The sequence below is a fragment of the Podarcis gaigeae genome (genome assembly GCF_964106915.1).
Source record: "Podarcis gaigeae genome assembly, chromosome: 16".
Lineage (NCBI taxonomy): Eukaryota > Metazoa > Chordata > Lepidosauria > Squamata > Lacertidae > Podarcis > Podarcis gaigeae.
In genome coordinates this window covers 12,946,170-12,968,748 of record NC_139693.1, presented here as the reverse complement: position 1 = coordinate 12,968,748, position 22,579 = coordinate 12,946,170, and the positions used below count along the sequence as shown (strand labels likewise).

Here is a 22,579-nt window from a genome sequence, read left to right as displayed (position 1 = left end):
AATCCTAACAGAATATTAAAACATGGTATGTCCTGAAATATTATGGGGCAGCAAATATCCTTCCCTCCTTGCATTTGGCGGTATCGATTAGGCCTGAAAAAGAGTTAGCAGTGATATTATGTGGAGTTTCATTGCTAAAATCCAGTCCGGCTATCCAAATTGACTTAAGCTTTGTGCCCTTAGTTTTTTGATACTTCTCTTAGCCTTGGTATTTTTTGGTATCGTGAATTTATTGATGGATTATTCTTCCTATTTTTATTTTTGTCCTTATTTTTTAAATACCCGTCAACTGTTTTGAGCAATATGTTTGTGGTGGAAAAAACAGGATATACATTTTTGGATAAAATAAATAAATCAGATTTTCACAGAATGGGTAAACTCAGATCACAGTTTATTTCAGGATACTGTAAGTGACTTTACTGCATGACTTCAGGCATCTGACTTTTTAAAAATTCTTACTCTGAAAATAATTTTTATTTTATTTATTTAATAAAATTTCTATACTGCTTGATTGTAGTAAAACCTCTAAGCCACGGGTGTCAAACACAAGGCCCGCGGGCCGAATCCGGCCCGCCAGACCTCGTCATGTGGCCCGTATAGCCGGCCGCCAGCCTTCACCTTTTATTCTTGTTCTTTTTTTTGACACAAGAAAGCCGCCACTTCGGTGCATGCGCGGCAGCCTACAAGCCGGAGAAGGTCTGCCCTCTAGTGGCGCCGGCCGTTCTACACAGGAAACCTCCGCTTTACACGCATTCCTACAGATACAACCGTCCCTTTGAGGGTGACTAAACTGCTGATGCGGCCCCCGATGAATTTGAGTTTGACACCCCTGCTCTAAGCCATTTTACAATAAATATTCCAATTTACAATAAATGTTTAAACTAATTAAAAGCATTTAAAAATAATGACAATTAACAGTAAATTAATATTAAAACATGCCATCATTAACATGTCCGGATAGGCTTGCCCAATACAAAAATGTTTTAAGCAGATACCAAAAAGAGTACAGCGAAGGTGCATGCATGATATCAACAGGCAGGGGATTCTAAATAAGAGCTATGAGCCAGTTAAATCATTTTTGTTGATTTTAAACTGTTTTTTAATTGATAAAATAATTTAATTTGGATGTTACCACAACCTGTGTTGTTGAGAGCTAGCGAACAAAAGGGAGTGTTTAAGGAGTAAAGTGCAATTTAATAAACAAAAGCTGCCACTCAGTCATTTATTTATTTTAGAAGGAAGATTGTTTTTAATCTGTTGATTAAAGCTTAAACAACAAAGAGTCTTGTGGCAACTTAAATGACTTAAACAAATGTAATATGGCATAAGTTTATGTGTACTAGAGCTTATACCATAATTTTATTAGTCTTGTTAAGGTGCCAAAGGGCATTCTTGGTTTTGCTGCAACGGACTAGGCTTGATATTCCTCTGAAAAGTTATATTACAAAGAATGATCTCTTAAGTTGGGAGAGGGAGAGCAGCAGTTTAAAAAGATTTGAATGATGAGCGGGTTCAAGAAGAGATAATTAGAACAATGTGTTTGATTTAGACCTCTGTGCTCCTCGTGGTCTTGAGCCTGTTAGATTATCATAAAGCTCTTAACTTCCTTTCCTGATCACGGCCTAGTTCTTGCTAGGTAATGCTATACCTTGAGTATCTCTCTTCAGACTGGGGACTCGTGGGATGGGATGGCTCCTCCATATTATAATATAATGGGGAAACCTCTGCACATAGAAAACTTACTTGTAAGGAGATGGGCAGGTGCTAGGAATCACAAAAGCTATTGGACTATTGCTTGTGGTCTTCCCATAAGCATCTGGTTAGCCACTGTGAGAACAGGATGTTGGACTAGATTGGTCTCTGGGCCTGATCCAGAAGTCTTACGGCCCGACTGAAAACATCCCCTGCTGCATTTTCTGCCCAAGTTACCACAGTACCTCTTGTTTCTTTCTGGAACGATTAGGACTGCCATTGCCATCCTCCACTCCAGATTTTGAGAGGTGGGTTCTTCCAGATAGGTCTTTGCACAACGTGGGGTGCTAGCATAAGGCCACTGGTTGGAGACACTGGTGAGCCTTCTCCACAGAGCAAGCACTTTGAAGGTAAGAAGAACCTTGCTGCTGGATTGGGCCCAAGGCCCATGTCCAACTTCCTGTTCTCAGAATCCCAGCAAGCAAGACCTAAGTGCAACTGTGCTCTCACCAGTTTTGATTCCCTAGCACCTGGTATTCTGAGGCTCACTCCAACAGTGGAGGTGGAAGATAGCCACTGTGGCTAGTAGCTATTGCTAGCCTTACTGTTTCTTCCATGAATGTATCTAATCCTTTAAAGTCTGTAGACATCACTACATCTTGTGGGAGCAAATTCCATAGTTTAACTATACAATGTGTGAAGTAGTACTTTTTCTTATCCTGAATCTTCCAGCATTCAGCTTCATTGAATGGGCCCAGGTTCTGGTGTTACAAGAGGGAGAAAAACTTCCTATCCACTTTCCCCACACCAGACCACTATGTCTCAACAGCAGAAATGGTTCCTCTTCTCCATGTTTTCTGCAGACCTTTGTCAACAAGAGTGAATGGTCGTGTTTGCCTCTCCTTGCTCTTGTGGCTTAGACTTAGCTCATACACTGGAAACAAGTGAAATAAGATATTCATGGGTTTCCATGGATGCATTTTCTGCTTTGAGAGCAGCCTGCTTGTGCTTTCTGTGACTTAAAAAAGCTAGGAGAATTGGGATAAAACCCCTCTTGCTGCTAATTTAGGAGAGAAAGGGATGGGCAACCCATGCTCTGCTCTTGGTTAAGTCACACTTGGGTCATTCCACATCAAATCAATGTGAAAAACGGGTTTCGTCCCCTCCGTCTCAGATTTTTGACGAAACTTGGTGTATACCCTTCCCTTATGGTTGAAAGAAACCTCCTTAAATTTTTTCTTGTCTATCTCACTTCAAAGTTTTGTGAAATCTGCATTTCTGTCCCTCTTGAGATCCTCGGCCTTGTGTACATTTTATTTTTTTCCCTCCATAACCAATGATCTGATCTCTTTGGAATTGTACACAGAGTTCAATAACATGATGAGGATTTCAGGGGAAAATACACCAGCACTCAAAAGATTTTATAAATGCCTTAAGAAATTATAAATGTAGTTTTTTGGGTGGAAAAACTAGGTTTAGAAAACCTAAATTTTCAGTGTGTGGACATGATGGAATCAAAAGTTTTTGATGGTGAAAATTATTGCAAGACATGCTCTTTCTCGACAAAGAATGAAATGCAGATTTCACGAAACTTTGAAGTGCTATAAAATTAAAACCGTTCGAGATAGAGGAAAAAAAATTTGAGGGGTTTCTTTCAACCATAAGGGAAGGGTGTATACAAAGTTTCATCAAAATTAAACTAATGTGGAATGGCCCACTTGACCCATGGAGTCCTGATTCCATAGTATTTGGGAGTTGCTTAATACATTAGGACCATGACCAACACATGTAGTCGGACAGATGCTCAGTTTTCTTCTTTCTACGGGAAAGGAGGATGGTGATCTGAAAGTGAAAGATTGTACATCAACGCACCGTATTTTTGCTCTATAAGACACACTTTTTCCCTCCTAAAAGGTAAGGGGAAATGTGTGTGCGTCTTATGGAGCGAATGCAGGCTGTGCAGCTATCCCAGAAGCCAGAACAGCGAGAGGGGGCGCAGCGCTCCCTCTCGCTGTTCTAGCTTCTGGCTTAGCTGCGCGTAGCCTCTTCAGGGCAGCGGGGAGCCTTCAGCCCGCTGCCCTGAAGAGGCTGCGCAGCTATCCCAGAAGCCAGAAGAGCAAGAAGGATCTTGCTCTTCTGGCTTCAGGGATAGCCACCAAAGCTTCTTGAGCGCAGCAGGAGCGCTCCTGCCTCTTCACTCAAGAGGCTTTGCGTTGCTTTCTTGTTTCTTGTTTTCCTCCTCTAAAAACTAGGTGTGTCTTATGGTCGGGTGCGTCTTATATAGCGAAAAATACAGTATTTTTCATCGTCAGATCACTCCCTGTTGAGGTTTATGGCTTATTGCAACTGTTCCCCTCAACAAGGGGGGTGGGTACTAGAGGTTAATGAATTCTGATGGAATCTAGTGAGTTTCTTGGCTGGTTTGACTGGCAGTTCTTTCAAATTCCTAGTCACTCTGTGGAATGCAGAGATTACTCGAGTGGTTGTCGAGCTAAGCTGAACCCTACACCTGAGCTGAGGGCATTGAAGCAGGTTGAAAGATGGCATGAACACATCTGGATAAGATTTCATGATGAGTCCGACCGAACACAAGAGCTAATTATCAAGCCTTCTCTGTAGTGATGGTGAAGTAACCATACTGTAATTGCATTCCCACAAAGCCATCCTGTGGAGCTTTTCCAAATGGTTTTGAGTCTTTTGAAATCTTATTTGATAGATTTGGTGGAATCCCAGTACTGTAGGTCTTTGTGATGTGTTTGCAAGAGACTTTGAGAACAAAATTGCCTGTATCCACCAATTTTCGGACTTCACAATTGTCTTGCTGGATAACTTTTACCTTTTAGGGCCTGTGGATGTGGCCCTTCCCTATCCTAGCTAACTGCATCAAGCAGAGAGGGGGGTGACCGGTTGAGTGCAGGAAGTAGCAAATTCCTTGTTAACAGAGGGTATATTCCCAGCCTCCTTTATTCCCAGGCAATAGTGTTAGTATTCCTAAAAAGTTTCATTGGGCCCAGAAGTTCTGAACAACTGTGGGCCAATTGCTAACACTCCCTTCCCGGACATAGTATTCAAGCAGTAGTTGCCAGCCGTCTCCAGACACTCTTAGATGAAACTCATTTTCTAGGTCCATTTCAGTTGAGGTTTTGGCTTGGTTTTAGCAATAAAACTGCCTGGGTCACTCTGTAGCATGACTTTTGCTCAAAGTGAGATGGAGGTGCAACCCTACTGATTCTCTTGATCCCTCAATCAATCATGGTATCATTCTGGAGAGCTTGTCAAAATTGGGTGTGGGTGGCACTGCTCTTCTGTAGTTTTACTCATCTGTGTAGCCACTGCTTACAGAAGTGGTGCTGTGGGTATCTTTGTAACTCTGTGGCATTCAGGCTTCAGGTCACATAAACATCAAACCACCAAGTGTGCTTACTGATCATAACATTTGGGCCTCAAGTCAGTACTTGAGAAAATAGTCTGCTCCAGTTTGTGGTGCTTTGTGGGCTGCCCAATTTGATTCAGGATCCATCAGTCTATTTCATTCCATCACCTCCCATTCACTCATAGGATTTGGGTTTTTGTTTTTTAAAGGCTGCAACTTCTCTTTGTTTTTGACCAAAGTCAATGGAATTTGCAGGTAAACTAGCCCATAGTTAGTGAAAAAAGGCTACCAAATTGCAGGCAAATAGCTCAAGGGGCTTTTGTACTAGCCATATTTTTTAAAGTTGATTCAAGGTGGAGAGAACTAAAAGGGATTCATTTTTCAGACAAAATTATTCCCTCTGATGTCTAAACATATCAGTCACAGTGGAGCTCTCCCTCAACTCTCTTTCTTCTCTATTGTTTGCTCTCTGTTCCTTCACCCCACCCCACCTCATGTTATGGAAAGCTTAGGGATCTTTCTTTCACTTTCTCTGCAACTTTTTGATATTGTTTGGATCACCAAAGCATCACAGGAGGTCTTGCTTCAACCTTTGCCACCTCATACGGATTTCATTTTGCCTCTGACAAGCCAAGGACACCCCCCCATACAGACATATCCCCAGGATTTGCCTGAATCCTGATGCACAACCCTGTACTACATTAGATCATTTAGGGATTTGGAATGCAGCTGGCACCTAACTCTATTTCTCTTATTTATCTAATTGGCTGAGATGGTGGATATGCTAAATTAAATCCTAGGCATGGTAATGGGGTGGATGAAGGCCAATAAACTGATGTTCAGTCCAGACAAGGCAGAGGTACTGTTAGTCCACTTTTGCGCTGGTGAATGGTGTTCAACCTGTTCAGCAGGAGGCTATACTCTCCCCTAAAAGGGGAGCGGTTCATAGTTGAGGTGCTCATTGTTCCGTCTTTGTCACAATGCACTCCGTGGCTCAGAGTACCTTGTTCTAGCTGAGGCTGCTGCGCCAGGCATGACTGTACCGGGACCAAAAGAGATCCTTGCTTCAGTGTTCCACGCCCTGTAAACCTTCTCTTTGGGTTACTGCAATGTGTTGTGTCTGGGGCGGCCTTTGAAACTGGTTTGGAACGTTACACTGCTGCATAATGCCAGTGTGCGGGTAGTGACACTCTCTCACAGGGCTGTGAGGATAATTGAAGTAATAAGGGGACAGGTAGGGAAAAAAGACTTCCTTGGAAAGTTTTCTTTTAAAAGCAGCTGTTTTAAATGTATTGGGACAAAGATTAAACTCACCTGGACTCAAAACAAAAAAGTGCACTACCTCAGCCTGCTAAAGGAAGTGTTTGGAGGGAAATTGAAATACCTGCTTCAAACCCTCCACCTTCTTTTACTTGGAAGGAAAGCTGCAAGCAACAAAGGAAACTATTCACTAACGCTTTAAAAGGCACTGTTAACTGAGCCAATGTACCTTATCAATTAGGATTGTTTGGTTTGTTTGATCTGTATTTGTTTGTGCTTTTCTAAGCCAGGAGGGAGGGAAGAACCATGTTCAGTGCCACCTTGAGTTTCTTGGAGGAAAGATGGGAGAAATTTAATAAACAGGTGCTATAAACATACTTAATACTTGCACTTGTATCCCACCCACCAATTTCATGATGTTTACAAAACTGATAAATGCCTATAAAATAAAATCACAACAACATTTAAAGTAGAGTTAAAATGCAAAAAAATTAAAATCCCAGAAGCTTCAGAGTAAACGGCCTTCAGTTCAGCATCACATCAGTTTCCAGCAAAAGCCTAAGATAATTGGTACCTTTTTAATCCACATCAAAAGATGACCAGCTGAGGATGCCTGTTATACCTCAGGAGGGAGGGAATTCTGTGGCTGAAATGCCAGTCATGGAGAAGGCCCCGTGCGATGTAACCACACACTGAGCCACGTCTTATCAGCAGAACTACGTGAAAGGCATTTCCTGGTGATCTTAATGCACAGGCAGGCATGAGAGGGCCTCATTCATGTACAGTATATGGATCCCAAGTTGTCATACATGAAAGTTAACACTTTTCAGTTCGGTTTGGTAATGTATAAGCATCCATTTTAGCATGAGTGAGAGAGAGAGAGCGCAGATTTATTACCATCGGAAAACATCAACCCCACAACATGGCGCTGCTACTCTCTTGCAGGGATGGAGGAACTTGATGACCTCCAGGTGATGTTGGACTAACCTCCAGGTGATGTTGGATCCCATCAGTCCCAGGCAGCATGGCCAATCTTCAGCATCACCTGGAGGGAAATGGATTTCCCTTCCTTGCTTTAACTTAGTTAAGGTGGCCTTTGCTTTCTATTTTCTGCCACTGCACTGCTTATTTCACAGAACCATATTTTTGCTTGAGATTGGGAATGGGCGGAACCCCATTCCCAGTAGCATCTCCAGTCAGGGCTGGGAGAGTCTTCCTGTCTGAAACCCCGAAGAGCCGCTGCCAGCCAGCCTAGACAGTATTGAGCTAGCTTGACCAAAGGTCCGACTTGGTATAAGGCAGCTTCCTATCCCACCAGATTCCCTTTAGGATAACTTGTTTACGGTGTTAGAAACTTAGATATGAAGGCTAAGAGCTAAATGGCACCTTAAACCTAGTTTATGGGCGCCACAATGGAATGTCTAGGCCCACTTTTTTATTAAAAGAATACAAAGCTGAAAATGAATGAACTGCAGCTAAAATACTACGTTCCTTTTTCACATGGTCTAGTCCTTCCCCTGCCCACCCCCCTAATATTCCTAAGAGGGTCTCTTCTCCAGTCTTCAGAGAGTAGCTGGAAGTGGGGAGGCAGAAAAAGGCCCTCATTTCCTTCCACTCTGCATACAAGCCCTGGATTCTCCCTGCACCCCCTTTCCTTCACATAAATGTATCTTTTTGGCACCACAATTAGCACATATTAAAGGCCTATACAACTGATGGCAGAGACACCCACCTTGAGTGTCCAGTTCGCAGACCTAAGTCTTAAGGGTCCTTCAGTGATTCCACTCCAAAATTTGTTTTGATTTTAAGCATCACTGTGAGAGTCTGAGGTAGATAACACTTCTTAAACATTTCTTAAACCATCATAACTAACTGGCTAGTATATTTCAAATTAAAAGCACAGCATACATTAAAAGTGCATTTAAACAAGGCAACTGAAACCTAAATAAAACATGTTGGATAGAAAAGAAAATAAAGTTTTCAGGTCCCCAATCCATGCACGTTTTTACTTGGGAGGAAGCCCCATTGAACTTGGTTGGGTTTTGCTTCCAAGTAACAGTGGCAATTTTAATCTGAAATCTTAGGCGCAGTACTGTGTCCAGAGCTTGCATCCAACTGCTTGCGTTTATGAAATTCCCTGTCACAAAACGCGCCCAGAACAATGGGAGTTTTGAATGCTGCTTGTTTAGTGGCAGCCCACATTTTAATATCTACGGAATAGGTTCCCCTGAAGGTGCAGTCACGTGAAGTCCCCATGCCTCTAGTCCTGCTCTCAGGAGTCGAGATTTGGTTGTTGTCGATGTTTTGTGTTCCTTTTCCTCCTTCTGTACCCAGACGTGAGTGTAAATTATAAATGAGTGATGCAGCGTTTGATTCTGCTCCTCCAGGGTGCCTTTTGGAACGGTGGCTCAGCTGTTGCAGTGAGCCCAAGAGAGCAACAGCCCAGAGTGTCCTTGGGAAAGCAAGCCAAATGTGGGGTGCAGTGCCAGAGCAGAAAGCATTTTTCCGTTTTGCCAGGCCTGTCTGCATTCTGCACATCTGCAGGCTCACTGCACAAAATTCAAGACCTGCTCTAAGGTTCAGAGATTTGCACGGCTGCATTTCGGTGGTCATGATTTTAAACGGGTTGAAAATCTGGCCAATGGGAATGTTGTGGGCATGTTCAGCCTGGTCTCAATCAGGCACTTTTAAGTCATAGTCCAATTATCCTGTAACCACTTTAAAAAACCAACACACCCACCCACCCTGAAGTGTTGTGAGATGCTGTCCTCAGTCAACGTGCATGTGTCAAGTCTGGGTGAGTCTTCGTGCTCCCTGCTACTTGCTGCAGCTAGGACTGTCCTCTCTAGTCACTGTCAAGTCAGGAATACTTCTTGCAGTCAGTGGAGTGCAAACAGAGCGCTGTTTCCTCTTGCTAGGAAGAGTGCAAACAAATGCCCTGTGCCAGTGGCTTCACATAGGATGACAAAAAGTGGAAGGAATCAAACACACTCATATAAAGCACTGTTGATTTTTGAAATTCTGTTGATTGTCTTTGAACTCTTTTCTTTTAGTGTGGTGGGTTTTTTAAAAAACCACCCACCCACCCCAAAAAGCTAACTTCTGCCCTTGTGTGAGATAAAATTAGCTTGGGAGATGTTGCAAGCAAGTTCTTTGATGGGGGGCTCTGGACCTAAAGGTGTGGTTGGCAAGGCCATCCAGAGATGGAGCTCTGGAGGTTTCAGTTTTGAGGACAGATTCGGAAATAGGATTGGGGAGGAGATTGGTAGGTGGAATAGATGGGAGCGAAGCTTGTTTTGACTGCAAGCTCTTTGGACTATCTCTCCTTTTCTTTTTACTTCTTTTGCTTTGTTAATTGGATGTGTGGAGACACTTCTCCATGTTCCACTCCTAGGAAAACTTGCTTTACAGAGCCTTCTCTGTGGTGGCGCCTCTTGTGGAATACTATGCCAACATAGTTATTTTGACATCAAGTTAACACTTTGAAGATCCTCTTACCAGTCAGCATAGGCGACATCAAGTTAACACTTTGAAGATCCTCTTACCAGTCAGCATAGGCGATGCTGAGCTTGGTGGAACAGTGGTCTGACTCAGGATATGTCAGTTTCCTAGGTTCCAGTATAATACAGTCCTCCATTCAGACCAACGAAGACTAGAATCTTAGTTTACTTTTGTGGGCGGGTCATAGCTCAGTGGTAGAGCATCTGGCAAGTGGTCGAAGGTTCAGTCCCTGGGATCTCCAAGTAGGACTGAGAGTGTCCTCTCCCTGAAACCCTGGAAAGCTGCTGCCAATCAGTGTAGACAGTACTGACTGTACATGGACCAGTGGTCTGACTCTGTATAAGGCAGCTTCCTACAATGCTGAGCTTGGTCTGTTGTTTTATCTCTGTATGCTGGTGATTAATTTTGTGCGAATTCTGCCCTGGTATCTGTACTGATGAAGGACGGGCTGATAAATCCTTCAAATAAAGAAAGAAAAATATCCTAGGGATAGGGAGCCTGTGGCCCTCCCAGTGTTGCTGGACTACAGGTCCTATCATCCTTTACCGTTGGCTATGCTGCCTGGGACTGATGGGACTTTACCATTGGCTATGCTGCCTGGGACTGATGGGAGTTGCAGTTCAGCGTCATCTGGATGGCCACAGCTTCTCCATCTGTCGTATAATAGAAAATGGAACCACAGCTCAGATACTTCTGGTTCACAGCTATGCCTTTGAATGGCCTGAACCAAATTTGCATGCTCTCGGTTTTATTTCCCTATGTGTGAATTGGGGATGATTATGGCAGGGTGAATGTGATAAGCAAGGTAAAGCGGGCAGTGTCATTTCCTTAGGGGATGTGGCCTCAACTGCATGTTTAAATAACAACTGGGTGAGGCATCCCTTGAATTTCTGAGCATGCTCTGCTCTTTGGCTTTCTATAAACCCTGCAAATAAGATCCTAGATCCTCAGTCAGCCTGTATCTGCCTGAGGGTGTGTTGGAAATGGCTGTTTTGAACTGTGATCCACAAAGAGGTCCAAGCAGTCAGCCTGTACAGCAGCTGTGCTCCCTTCCTTCAACTGATAGCATCCTGGATCTTTTTCCAGCTAGAGTTTTGAGTTGGGGTATCACCCCTGGATGCTACTTTTCAGCTGCCCAGCTGGTCATCTCATTAAATATACTGTGGGCAGCTTTGGTTAATGGGGGAGGTTTTGTAGGGTGATAGAGGGTAGGGTCGTGTCTACTTCATGGATTTTTAAAGTACAAATTCTGTGCCCAATAAATTTTGCAACGCAGTATATACATTGCACAGACTGAGCAATTTTTCCACATTCTTGTAGACTAGTAACTTTTGTGGCATTTTTGAAGGACTGCTGTTTATAAGTATTTGTTACTAGGTACTGGGTGACATTCTGTCTCTCTCTCATTCCAGAATGGGAATGGAAAGTGGGAAATGGGGAACTTTGACACTGAATAGAACTGCTTAGACATTGCAGAAACCAAACTTTATTTTTTTTTATTTCTTCTCAGCCGGCCTTGGGACATCCGGAGTCCAAGCCCAACACAAAGTCCAACATGCTACGAGGCCGCGGCCCAGTTACCTCCGCTGATGAGCAGCCACACATTGGGAACTACCGCTTGTTGAAGACGATTGGGAAGGGCAACTTCGCCAAGGTCAAACTGGCACGGCATGTCCTGACAGGGAAAGAGGTGAGAGAGGGGAAGCAAACGCAATGGGGGTCTTTTGGTTATGCAGGCAACCTCCAAAGATGTGAGGGAATGAGAGTCTAGTTGTCCAACTAACAATGCTTTTAAGAAGAGAGATGTGGGGAAATCAAATTCTGCAACCAGAAAAGCTGGCTTCTGTGTCCTGTCTCGGTGGTTTAGGTTAAAGCACAATTTTATTCAGATCTGATTATCATAGATCTTAGTGTTGGGCTTAGAGTTTCTAGGCTCAGCTGGGGTGCAGAAGTAGGAGAGGGACAGGCCGATGAATACCTGGAGTGTGAACGGGTAAGAGGTACAAAGGTTAAGAAGGGAAGTGGGGAGACACACAAAAAATGTGTGTTTTTCACACCTCCATAACCTTGAGGACTAGTAACTTGCTTTACAAATAAGCCTCTCTTGTAACAGCAACAACAAAAGCCAAGGTTCTCAGGAGAGCTAGTTCTGCACCAGCAGTAATACTTAACACTTTTGTGGTACCTTTTTGAGTGTTGAAAGAACTTGCCTTACATTGTCCACAGAACACGCCTGTAAGGTAGCACAGTGTTATTAACAGAAAAAAGATGGAATGGTTGAGGCTGAGAGGGGATGGCCTAGTGAGCCACCTAGTGAGTTTGTTGAGATTTAAATGGATATATCTCCCATCCTTAGCTGCTGTGCTGCATCAGCACTCACTGCATAGTAATATATGTAAAGGGCCCTTTGCTTGTTGAGTCATGTATAAATTGATTTATAATCCTTCCTATCCACAAGGGCTCTGGGTAGATGACCTTTATAAGCACTGCGGCTTGGTCCCTAAGAGCCTCTTGAACGAGCATAAGGTGCAGTTAGTCAGTGGGGTCAGTTGTCACTGTCTCCGCTCCACAATTCTTCAACTCTGAAGAGGTCCCCTAACCTTCAGAAGCAGCTGGGTGGGTTGGGGTGGCATTCGTAGCTGCTGCAGCAGTAAGAGGAGACAGGAAAGCTCAATAGCACAAGTCAAAATCTCATTGTCATTCTTAGGTTTAAAGCTAGTACATTGCATCTTATTCTCTCTCACTGCGTATGGATTTTGTTTTGTTTCTAAAACCACATTTTAGCAGTAAAAACATACTACTGAAATAAAATCTTTATCTCCGGCCACTGAAGTGCCTGTCCCCACTCCACTCTGAACCACACCAAAGTCATTGTACCAAAATAGCCTATACTGGTTTTCCTCTTGAGACGTTGGCATGCTGCGTCTACTGTACCACACTCCCTTCTGTTAGTGAAGCACTTTGAACATACCACACACCCCAAGCTTTTTCCAGGGCTAGTTTTGAGGAACTAACATGCAGCCTTCGAAAAAAAGCCAGCTTTTCCATTTGCAAAGCTTTTAGATGCTCTCTACCTTCTCCTCCTGAGTATTTCAGCCAGTGTGGGAAGAATCTGCAGTCCCCCCTGCCCACTGCTCATCAAGATGGAATCTGCTGCCCTGTGAGGCAGACAGTTTTCTGGACTCTTGGTTATTTTTCCAAGCAACCGAACTCAGCTTCCAGGAAGCTGGTAAGCACATGCTGCAGGCAATTCTCTGATGAGGATCCTTGAGGGAAATACCTGCTTCCACTGAAGAGAGCAGGAGTGGCTTGGCTGAAGCTGACCTGCCCGCCTTGTTTGTTCTTCCTCTACTACATCACATCCTGCATTCTTGTCTGAGGTCCCTGGCGACTCGGTGCCATACATATGGAAGGCTCTGCGTGAGGAATAGCCAGTTCTTTCCCCTTCTGGCTGAGTTTTCGCACATAGCATGCGATAAGGGCCATACTGGCACATTTCCTGCCAGGACAGGCACTCAGTGATGTAACAGGCAGGAAGGGCAGGCTGCGGGAGGCAGGAAGGGAAATAAGGAAGAAGCCAAATGGCTTCATTAGGCGAATTGTAGCTTAGACTAAGCACCAGGCCCCAAGCTTTGGAGAGGAGGAAGCCTGAGATGTTTGGCTGCTCCTGATTATTAAGGGAAGGGCCATAGCTCAGTGATAGAGCACATGCTTTTCATGCAGAAGGTCCCAGATTCAGTACCTGGCATTGCTAGTAAATATTCCTGTCCAAAACCCTGGAACACCATGGCTTGATTCTGAGCCAGATGAATCAGTGGTCTGACTCCATATTCTGCTGCATGTGTAGACTAGGCCTCAGATTAAAGATTGTATTCAGTATTTGTTGTATTCAGAGTAGACCCATTGAGATTAATGGACATGATGAACTCAGATCAATTAATTTCCATTGGCTATAACCCTAAAGCTTTCTGTTGGCTTAAAGTCTTAGCGGAGAGTGAAACCCCAGATACTCGACTTTTGGTGCTTCCCAGTTAGATTCCTGCAGTTCCTGGTGCCAAACATCCAGCCACCACTTCTTTAAGGGGGAGTGAGTTGTAGGTGCATCCACTTCCTAATTCCCATCTTAAAACAGCTTTTGAGAAATTCTAGTTGCTGATCAGAGCTTTCCACAACTGACTGGTCATGTCTGATACAGCTCTGAAGTTACACTGGGGCACCTAGTTTCGTACCTAACAGGGCTCTTTTAACTAGTGACTTTGTCACGCCTCTTGCCCTAGCGTCATGGAATGCTGTTCCTCCTGATTTTTTTCCCTAGCTGTAGCATTTGCCAGAATATATCTCTCTCTCTCTCTCTCTCTCTCTCTCTCTCTCTCTCTCTCTCTCTAAACAACAACAACAACAACAACAACAACAACAAACAACCAGGCTTTTAGTCCTCTATTTATGGAGGTATTTTAAAAGGCCTGCAGGGCAGTGGTTGCAAAGGGCCTGTCATTTCTGTAATTTGCACGACTGTCTGTTACTCCTGTGCATCCTTCACATTGCATCTTCCTGCTTACACCTCCCCCATCACCACTGCTCTGTTTTGTCACAGGAGCACAGAATTCTGTTAAAAATGTGAAAGGTTGTGTTTTGGAGTAAACTATCCCTAATCAGCTAGCTTTGCACATGCATTTTAATTGACTTTCAGGGTTTTTAATTTTTAATTTTGGTGTGTGTGTGTGTGTGGTGCATGATTAGGGATTCCATGAAGCGGAATCAGAAGTCTTTTAAATGCAGGGGGTGAGCTTGCCAGGGGAAACTGGAGCACTGATATTGCTTTGAGTCCCTGTGCTCGTTACAATCATTCCCTGCCACTTGACAAGAGCTGCAATTACCAGCCTTGTTCCGATCGACTGGAGTTGCAGCTGGCCTGGTTCCATCTCTTGTTTTGCGGGTTGCTGGCTATGTTTCTCTTAATGCTCACTCACACACCACCCCCAAACCCAACTAATTGAAATTACATAGGATTGTGGCATGTTTGACCTATGAGCACCATAGGAAGCTGCCTTGTACTGAGTCAGACCATTGGCCCATGTAGCTCAGTACTGACTACACTGACTGGCAGCAGGTTCAGACATTGTTGTCTGCCAGGTCTGCCTGGAGATGCAGGCATTTCTGTTTTGTAAATGTAAGAATTGCCCTTGCTGGCTGACGCAAGGCCCAGCTATTTGAACATCCAGGGCAGGACCCTGGACTTGCGAGACGTCAAGATGGAAGGATATAGCTTGTATGCTGCCGCCCAGCTTCTAATACCCCAAAACCCCTGTACATGCAAGTCTGTTCCTTGATAGTGTCTCTAGATCAGTGACCCGTGGAAAGATGTTTAGGAGACGGAAATTCTGCCTTGTGTCTTAATTGCCCGTCCTTGTAACAGCCTGCCTAGAGAGCAATAGCTGTGCAGGCAGCCATTTAGCAAGTGGTGTAATGGGGAGTGTTTTGAACATCCACCCACTCAAGACAATACATCTCCCAGAGTGTCTTATTAGCACAGTGTCTGGGGAAACTGCAGCGGAATGCACCATGAGCCTTCTCTCTCTCTCTCTCTCTCTCTCTCTCTCTCTCTCTCTCTCCCTCTCTCTCTCTCTCTGTGTGTGTGTGTGTGTGTGTGTGTGTGTGTGTGGCTGCTTTAGGCTTGAAACAGACATTGCAGAATGATTTCCCCTCCTAGATGGAACTGTCCATATAAGGGCCAATGTGATGTCATGGCTGAGGATGTGAGGACCTGGATCAAATGTTGCCTTGGCCACAAACCCCTGAGATGGCTTTAAGTCAGCCGCACTCCTCTGCATCATGGGCACAATTGTGCTATTGCTGATGCAATGTTGCATGCGAAAGCACTCTTGAACGCTCAGGGAAAATGCTGTGTAAATATGAAGAAGCACTGTGTCCTTGTAGCTACAGGGTTTGGGTTTAAATCTCTGCCCGCAAAAAAGCTTGCAGCTGATCTTCAGTCTTGGAGAGGGCAGGAGGTATAAGAAAAGTTATAAATAGGAATAAGTAATCAAACAAACACTTTACTGATTCCATCTCTGAACCAAGCCCAGGTGGCCTTGAAGTGTGCTGACCTGGTCCTGAAGCAGATACCAACATTCTGCACTAAGACCCCAAAACTGTGGAAAACATTTGCAATCAGGGTTAATAGCCAGCCTCCTGAATGATTAGCCCCACTCTGATAGCATTGCTGTTACACTTGACCTGTGTCCAGAAATGAGCTTCCAGAGTGACTTGGGTTCTTAAAATTCTTTTTTAAAAAGCTAGGGATGCTTCAAAGAAACCCCTGTGTTCAGATACACGGTTACAGCTCACATACCTGGCTGGGGGGGCAATGGTGTTGTACCATCGAGAATTAGCAAATGCCCAGGTCACCTGTTATGCATCCTTTACATCAGTTAACAAGACAGACTAACATTACCTTTCTTTGTGTCCCTCCATCCAGGTGGCTGTGAAAATAATTGATAAGACGCAGCTGAACTCCTCCAGCTTACAGAAGGTAAGGAGTGTGTGGGTAGTTTTGATTTTTATACACTTAACTGAGGATCATTGTAGGATTGTGTGGCACGCTTTTGCTATCTCATTGGGTTTGCTCTTCTGAAGCTGCTCACTCCTTGTTCCACATACTGAGAGAGTAGGGACTTTGTATTTATTTGTAAATGCACGAAAAGATTTCATACTGGTTTGGTGTTTGATGAAGTCTCTGTCAGTGATAGGCTGAGGTTTCCATGATGTCACAGAGTGGCCGAACATTGGAGGCTCTGACTGCCATTGGCTATTGGGCAGCTTTGGAAAGGAGTGCTGGAGTAGAAGAATCCAGGGAGAAATAGAGGAGAGATGAGAGATACATGGAAAATGTCCAAAGCTTGGAGCTCTCCATAAACATCCTGTCCCTGGGGAATGTCCAGTCTTGAAATTGGTGATCTGCTGACAACCTAGGATTCCCTTTCTCTTCTCCCAGCTGTCCAGGCCCACTTCATTCTCTTTTTCCCCTTGCCTTCAGCATGCTTCCTGCATCCTCTCCCTCTCTCCTTCATGATTCTTTGCCCAGGGCAGTGAAGCTCCCACACCCAAGACTAGGCACCCCCTGACAGCATTGCCCCATATCTGCTGGGCTGGATTCTTATCACCCCGCATCTTTGCTGGCATCACATATGGTGTCATGCTTAGGCCAGGTGAGTCTGACTTAGCCAAAAGAGCCTGGTGGGCCATATAGGGTTGTGTGGTGGGCTTAATTGGGGGCAGAGGTTACACATCTCCACCCTATAACAAAACATTTAGCCCTGTACAGATGGCAGAGGCGTTGTTTACTTTTTTTCCTCCTCCTCCCTGCATTGGGGAAAACTGTTCAGCCTGATAAAAGGTAAGGCCAGAGAGCAAGCAATTCAGCGCAGACTGGTCTGTCCTCCTCCACCTCCGCTCCCCATTTCTCTCCATCTGCACCCTTTGTCAGCCCAGAGAAGCATCTTGGCTCCTCCTCCTCTACTTGGCTGCCCTTTGATATAATCCCCCACCTCTCATCAGAGTTGGGCTTGTGTCTGGCTGAGACCCGATATTAGCCTCACCATGTCCCCATACTGGTGTGCGCACAACCTGCAGACATTGCACCTGTCAGCAGCAGCAGCAGCAGCCAGCGGCTAAAGTGATGACCGCAGAGCCAGTTGGACTTTGGGTCCTGTTTGATTCCGGGCCTGACACAGCCAGCCAGTCCCACTGCGACTCTGCTTGGCAGTGGCGGCCGCAGCTGCTGACGCGGCCTTGTAAACAAAAGGCTGAGTGAGCCAGCTGGGTTTTCTGTTTCTGCAGCGGCTCCCTGGATCTCAGAGCAGAAGCTTCCCTCTCCAGCCCAGATTGCTTTGCATTGCCTTCCCACCTGCTGAAGTTTTCAGCACTGCCTTTCAGCTTGCTGGTGGCTGAAGGTGGGGCTTGACCTCTCTTTCCCCGGCAGCAGACCAGCATGGAATTGCTTCCCTTGAGCAGTTTGGTTCTGCTTTGGAGGCTTCATGGTGGTGGCTGACTTGCCAAGAGAAGCCCGTTCTATCCACAAGAGGCTGGCCCTCACAACAGCTTAAAGAGGCCACAAAGTGACCAACCCCGTATACTGTGACTGCAATTGAGAGCAAACTTGAAGCAGCAAAAACATTGCAGGGAGAATAAACTCCAGGAGGGTCAAAGGTTTTTCTCCCAGCCTTCACCAGTGACCAAATTTATGGGCATTGCATGCCGATCCCAGTGCTTGGAAGTGTCCTGCTGAGAATAGCTCTGGGGTATTAGTTGAGGCTTTAGGTTTCTAGTGGCAGCTGTATTGTAAACTTCAGAGCATGGCCTCCCCATGTGAAGTGCTGTTATTCTGAGGATTTTTGCTTCCCCTCTTCTCCCTACCTCTTATAAAAAGGTTGTTTATCCCTTCTAGTTCACAGAGTGCACCCAAAGCTAGTGGCTTGGCTGTGGGTCAGTATAGTTCACTCAGTATAGTTCATTGCCCCTTATCCTGACACTTCTGTTGCTATTAACAATTGCTTGCAAAAAATTCTAGACCACAAACATTGAGAAAAAATACCATGGAGGTTCACATTATAAAATCAATAATAAGATTATATTCCTGAAACAATTGCAGACACCCCCCTCTCTCCATTTCTTCCCTACTCTTGTCTTGATCTCTGTCCCACCCACCACCCAGCCTAGGATGGGACAAACTATACCATATTTTGTCTGAAAAAGGCATTTTGTGTAATAAGACTCAGTAATGAAAAATAAAAGGAGATCAAGTTGCATATCTTCTTACTTGTTCCTTTAAAATATTTATAATCTACTCTGCCGTCCATCGAGATCTGCAAGGTAACATGATGGCCCTTTCAATTTTGCAGGATTTTGCCTGCTTCTAGGCCCAAACCCCTGGCATTGCTTTAAGCCAGTGATGGAAAGGCCTGTGGAGCCCTTCAGAAATTGCTGGACTCCCATTCCCCATCGGCCCCAGCCAGCATGGTCTGGAAATGACGGGAGTTGTCAGTCAGCAACATCTGGAGAGCCACAGGTTCCCCATACCTGCTTCAGGTGAATGGTTTGCTCTCACTCCCTCAGCCAGCACAGGAGAGAGATGCATTACTGAAGACTGGAGATTGCATCTTTCTTTCTTTCTTTCTTTCTTTCTTTCTTTCTTTCTTTCTTTCTTTCTTTCTTTCTTTCTATAAAGCATGCTGCTCTGTTGGTAGCAAGGTAGCTGTCCCCATGTTGCTTCCCAAATGTTCCTTCTGCTGTTCCCACCGCACGCGCCTGGACTGCGTAGGTGTCACAAGCACATGGACTCCTCCACGAGAGGAAGAAATCTTGCTGCAAAGATAAATCCCTTCTCTCTCTCTCTCTCTCTCTCTCTCTCCCTCTCTCTCTCTCTCTCTCTCCCTCTCTCCCTCTCTCCCCCCCCCCCCCCAGTCAGCTGCAATGGGTTTTCTCAAAACCCTTCCCCCGAAAGAAACCCTTTATAGTTTTCTTCCTCAGGATGATGGATGGGGACCAGCATGCTCAATGTACTTGAGAGAGGATGGCTGCCCAGGAGAGCAGTTCCTGTTTGCACTGGTGTGGGCTCACTTGAAACAGTTCAGGCCTTCCTGTGGTTAACCTCTCGCTGGTTAGCAACCATCTTGCAAACATGCCAGTCATTCCCCCACAGTGCTGCTCTGCAGACCGGGAGGTGCCTTGAAAGGCATCATTGCAACTGCCCAGGTGGGCGGAGGAAGAGTGTGGAGCTGGTGCTTATGCTGGGCCTTAGGCAAAGTGTTGTTCAAGTTGGACAAAATCCTGGAGGCTAAGGCTTCTGTCAGTGGCTGCTGGCCACAATGGCTATGTTCTCTCTCCACTCTCAGAGGCAACCAGTTGCTGAGAATCATAAGTGGGGAGAGTTGTAGTTGCACTAGGGTCTTGCTTGCATGTGGTTGGCCGCTTTAAGAACTGAGTGCTGAGATGGGTCTTTGTCCTGGTCCGGCAGGGGTCTTCATCTGTTCCTCTCCTCATAATCCTCTAGCCACAGGCCCCACCCAAGCGGCCAGATTTCAGCCAATCAGGAAAACGTCTCGTATGTGCAATGTTCTGTCAACACCTGTCAGCTGCATCCCCCTCTTGAGCCAAATGTGCTTTCTGCTTACATTGGTTGGGCATCCGGTGCGCCTGGCCCAGAAGCCTCCTTGCTGGCAGCCTGGGCAGACATCTGCCTGTCTAGTGGGCTGCCAGCTTTGCCATATCTCCCAGACACCTCCTCCTCGCCTTCTTGGTTTCAGAAGTAATTTATAGAGCTCTTCCCAGGAACGGTCATTGGGGATCTCACCAGCTACTTAATTGCTGTGGACTCAAAGCCGAGGGAACTGAATTATTGGAAATCCAGCAGGGCCAGGCAGGCAGTGTCTAGGGTCTTACAGAAACTACTCATGCAGCCAGCGTGCTTGTAGGGTTCCTCCTTCCCCCAACTATGCTGGTGGGGTTTTTTTTTACCTGTGTGTGCATAAGCTCTGCAACTCCATCCAAGAACACGGAAGCTAAAATGCAGCCCTCAAGGTTGCAGGGTGGAGGTGGAGCTATACTGGGAGTCAGGGCAGAGCAAGGTGCTGACCCCTCCCCAAGATTGGGATGGTTTTTCATCTTCAGAGCCCATCACTATCTTCTCCCCTCACATGCCAGAGTCCTCAACATCTAGGCACACAGGTTAGGAACTGGGGCGGGGGTGGAAGCCAGCAGCTGGAATATCCATCTGCCTCCAGCTTCTGGACCAAGGCAGGATCTGAGCTGTGAGCTGGTAGTGGTGTTTTTCCCCAGCAGCAAAGGGATTTATTTGCCTGAACAGCTGCTCCTGGGCTTGGGAGGGTGGGGGTCTTCTCTCCTGCATCAGCCCAAGCATCTGTTCCTTGCGCTAAGGAGATGAAGTGTCACAGGAGACCCGCCCTTTAGGGCTGCAGAGCCAACTGCCTGACGTTCGCCAACCAGATCCTGAGCAGAAAACCCTTTTCTCCCCACCCCCTGCCACATCCTTTTATAAATAAAGGAAATATTATAGGGAAGTTACACTCCTTATTTATCATAACTGTGTTGAGTTTGAACCTGGCCCCTTCAATCTCCTGTCTCAAGCCGATTCCGGGCGGGGGTGGGGGAGAGCTGTGTGTTCGCCACCCCCACCTATCCCTCCGGCTCAATTATTAGCGGCTTATTACCCAGGCTCATTGCAGGCAATCGGATTGCCTTTTTTTAATTAACAGATTACTGTAACACATTATCCTTAAAAAATGTCTAATCCAAGGAGAACAAAGATTGGGGCAAGGTTGTGGGAGGGAGGGCAGGTTCTGACCAAGCTTGAGGTTTTGGAGATTGTGATATTTGGCAGTTTTTTGGAGTGTAGAACAGACCTCCAAAGGCCACCCCATTCAGCCACTTCCTGCAAGGTCGGAGCTTCTGGCCAGTCGCCCCAGATGTCTTTGAGCCAGGCTTTTCCCAATCTGGGGCTGATGCAAGTTGTACTCCACAGCATCAGGCAGCTGCCAGGTTGGGAAAGACTTAAGCTAAGGGGCATAGGACTGTTTGTGCCTGTGTAAATCCACCTGCATTGATCCTTCTGTTTCTGCTCTGCTCTTCTGTTTCTGCAGCTCTTCCGGGAAGTGCGAATAATGAAGGTTTTGAATCATCCTAATATAGGTGAGCCCCCTTCCATTCCCCCTTCCCCTCCCTTTTGCCACTGGATTTTGATGTGCTTAAACAGTATATTCTGACCTGTAAGGCACTTAATTTCCAAAAGGGTAATTGAGAGAGAGTCCCTGAGGCTTTCCTACCTCTGTGGCAATTCTTCTGAAAGCCTTTAAGTGAGCGGCTGTTGCTGCTTCGTCATGCGGCAGTGAATTCCACACATTAATTACCTCTAATGTTCAGGAGTGCTTCCTCTTTGTCTGCACTGAACGAACTGCCAGGCCGTTTCATCACGCAGGAGAGAGGAAGAGCACTTTCTCTCTGAGCCTTTTGTAATTTTTTGTAGTCTACCTCCGCCTTCCCCGCCCTTAAAAGTCTTCTGTCCTCTTGTCTTGCAGTTAAATTATTTGAAGTAATAGAGACAGAGAAGACACTGTACCTCGTCATGGAGTATGCCAGTGGGGGTGAGTGTTTGATCTGAAGCCTCTTTGAAAGACACGTTGTGGAGAACCTTATTCCAAGAGTCTATGTGGCGTATTTCAATATATTCGTAGCTTACTTTCCCCAGATTGTGCTGGACTGCGGCTTTCATCGTCCACATTCAGTTTAACCCGGTGAAGAGGGATTATGGGAGTTGTAGGTTAACAGCATTTGGGGGCCCAGGTTTAAGAACAATGGCGTATTTGGTTTCAATTGTCGGACTGGGGTGACCAAGGTTCAAATCCTCACTCAGCCAGGAAGCTCATTGGGTGACCAGTCTCTTTCTCACACACACATACTCTCTCTGACCTACCTCATAGGGTTGTCAGGAGGATAGAATGGAGGGGCTTCTCCTGAGCTCTTTAAATGAAGAATGAGATATATCCCTAGAACTGTCACATTCTTCTCCCAGTTCTCCCCTTTCGGCCCAGAGACAGAAGAAGAATCACAGGGTGGGGTCACAGCTAGCTTCACCTTCTTCCTCATCACATAATTTGGGAGGTGAGACATGTATCCTGTGACATACTAGTTATAGAATGGAAGGTGCACTGAGTCAGGTCAGTGACCCATCTTAGCTCA

The 22,579-nt window shown here is 45.6% G+C and overlaps 1 protein-coding gene across 14 annotated transcripts in view; it reads left to right on the top strand.

Annotated features, from left to right (window-relative positions):
• Positions 1 to 22,579, top strand: part of MARK2 (microtubule affinity regulating kinase 2) — a 112,008-nt gene that overhangs the window by 63,612 nt on the left and 25,817 nt on the right. For all 14 annotated transcript variants that reach the window (XR_014558841.1, XM_083716234.1, XM_083716233.1 and 11 more), the window contains exons 2-5: positions 11,337 to 11,516; positions 16,305 to 16,358; positions 21,484 to 21,532; positions 21,919 to 21,984. Coding sequence is in view for 13 of the 14 variants with exons in the window: in XM_083716234.1 (XP_083572360.1) it covers positions 11,337 to 11,516; positions 16,305 to 16,358; positions 21,484 to 21,532; positions 21,919 to 21,984 (349 nt within the window). In the remaining variant the exon portion in view is untranslated. The remainder of the gene's footprint in view (positions 1 to 11,336; positions 11,517 to 16,304; positions 16,359 to 21,483; positions 21,533 to 21,918; positions 21,985 to 22,579) is intronic.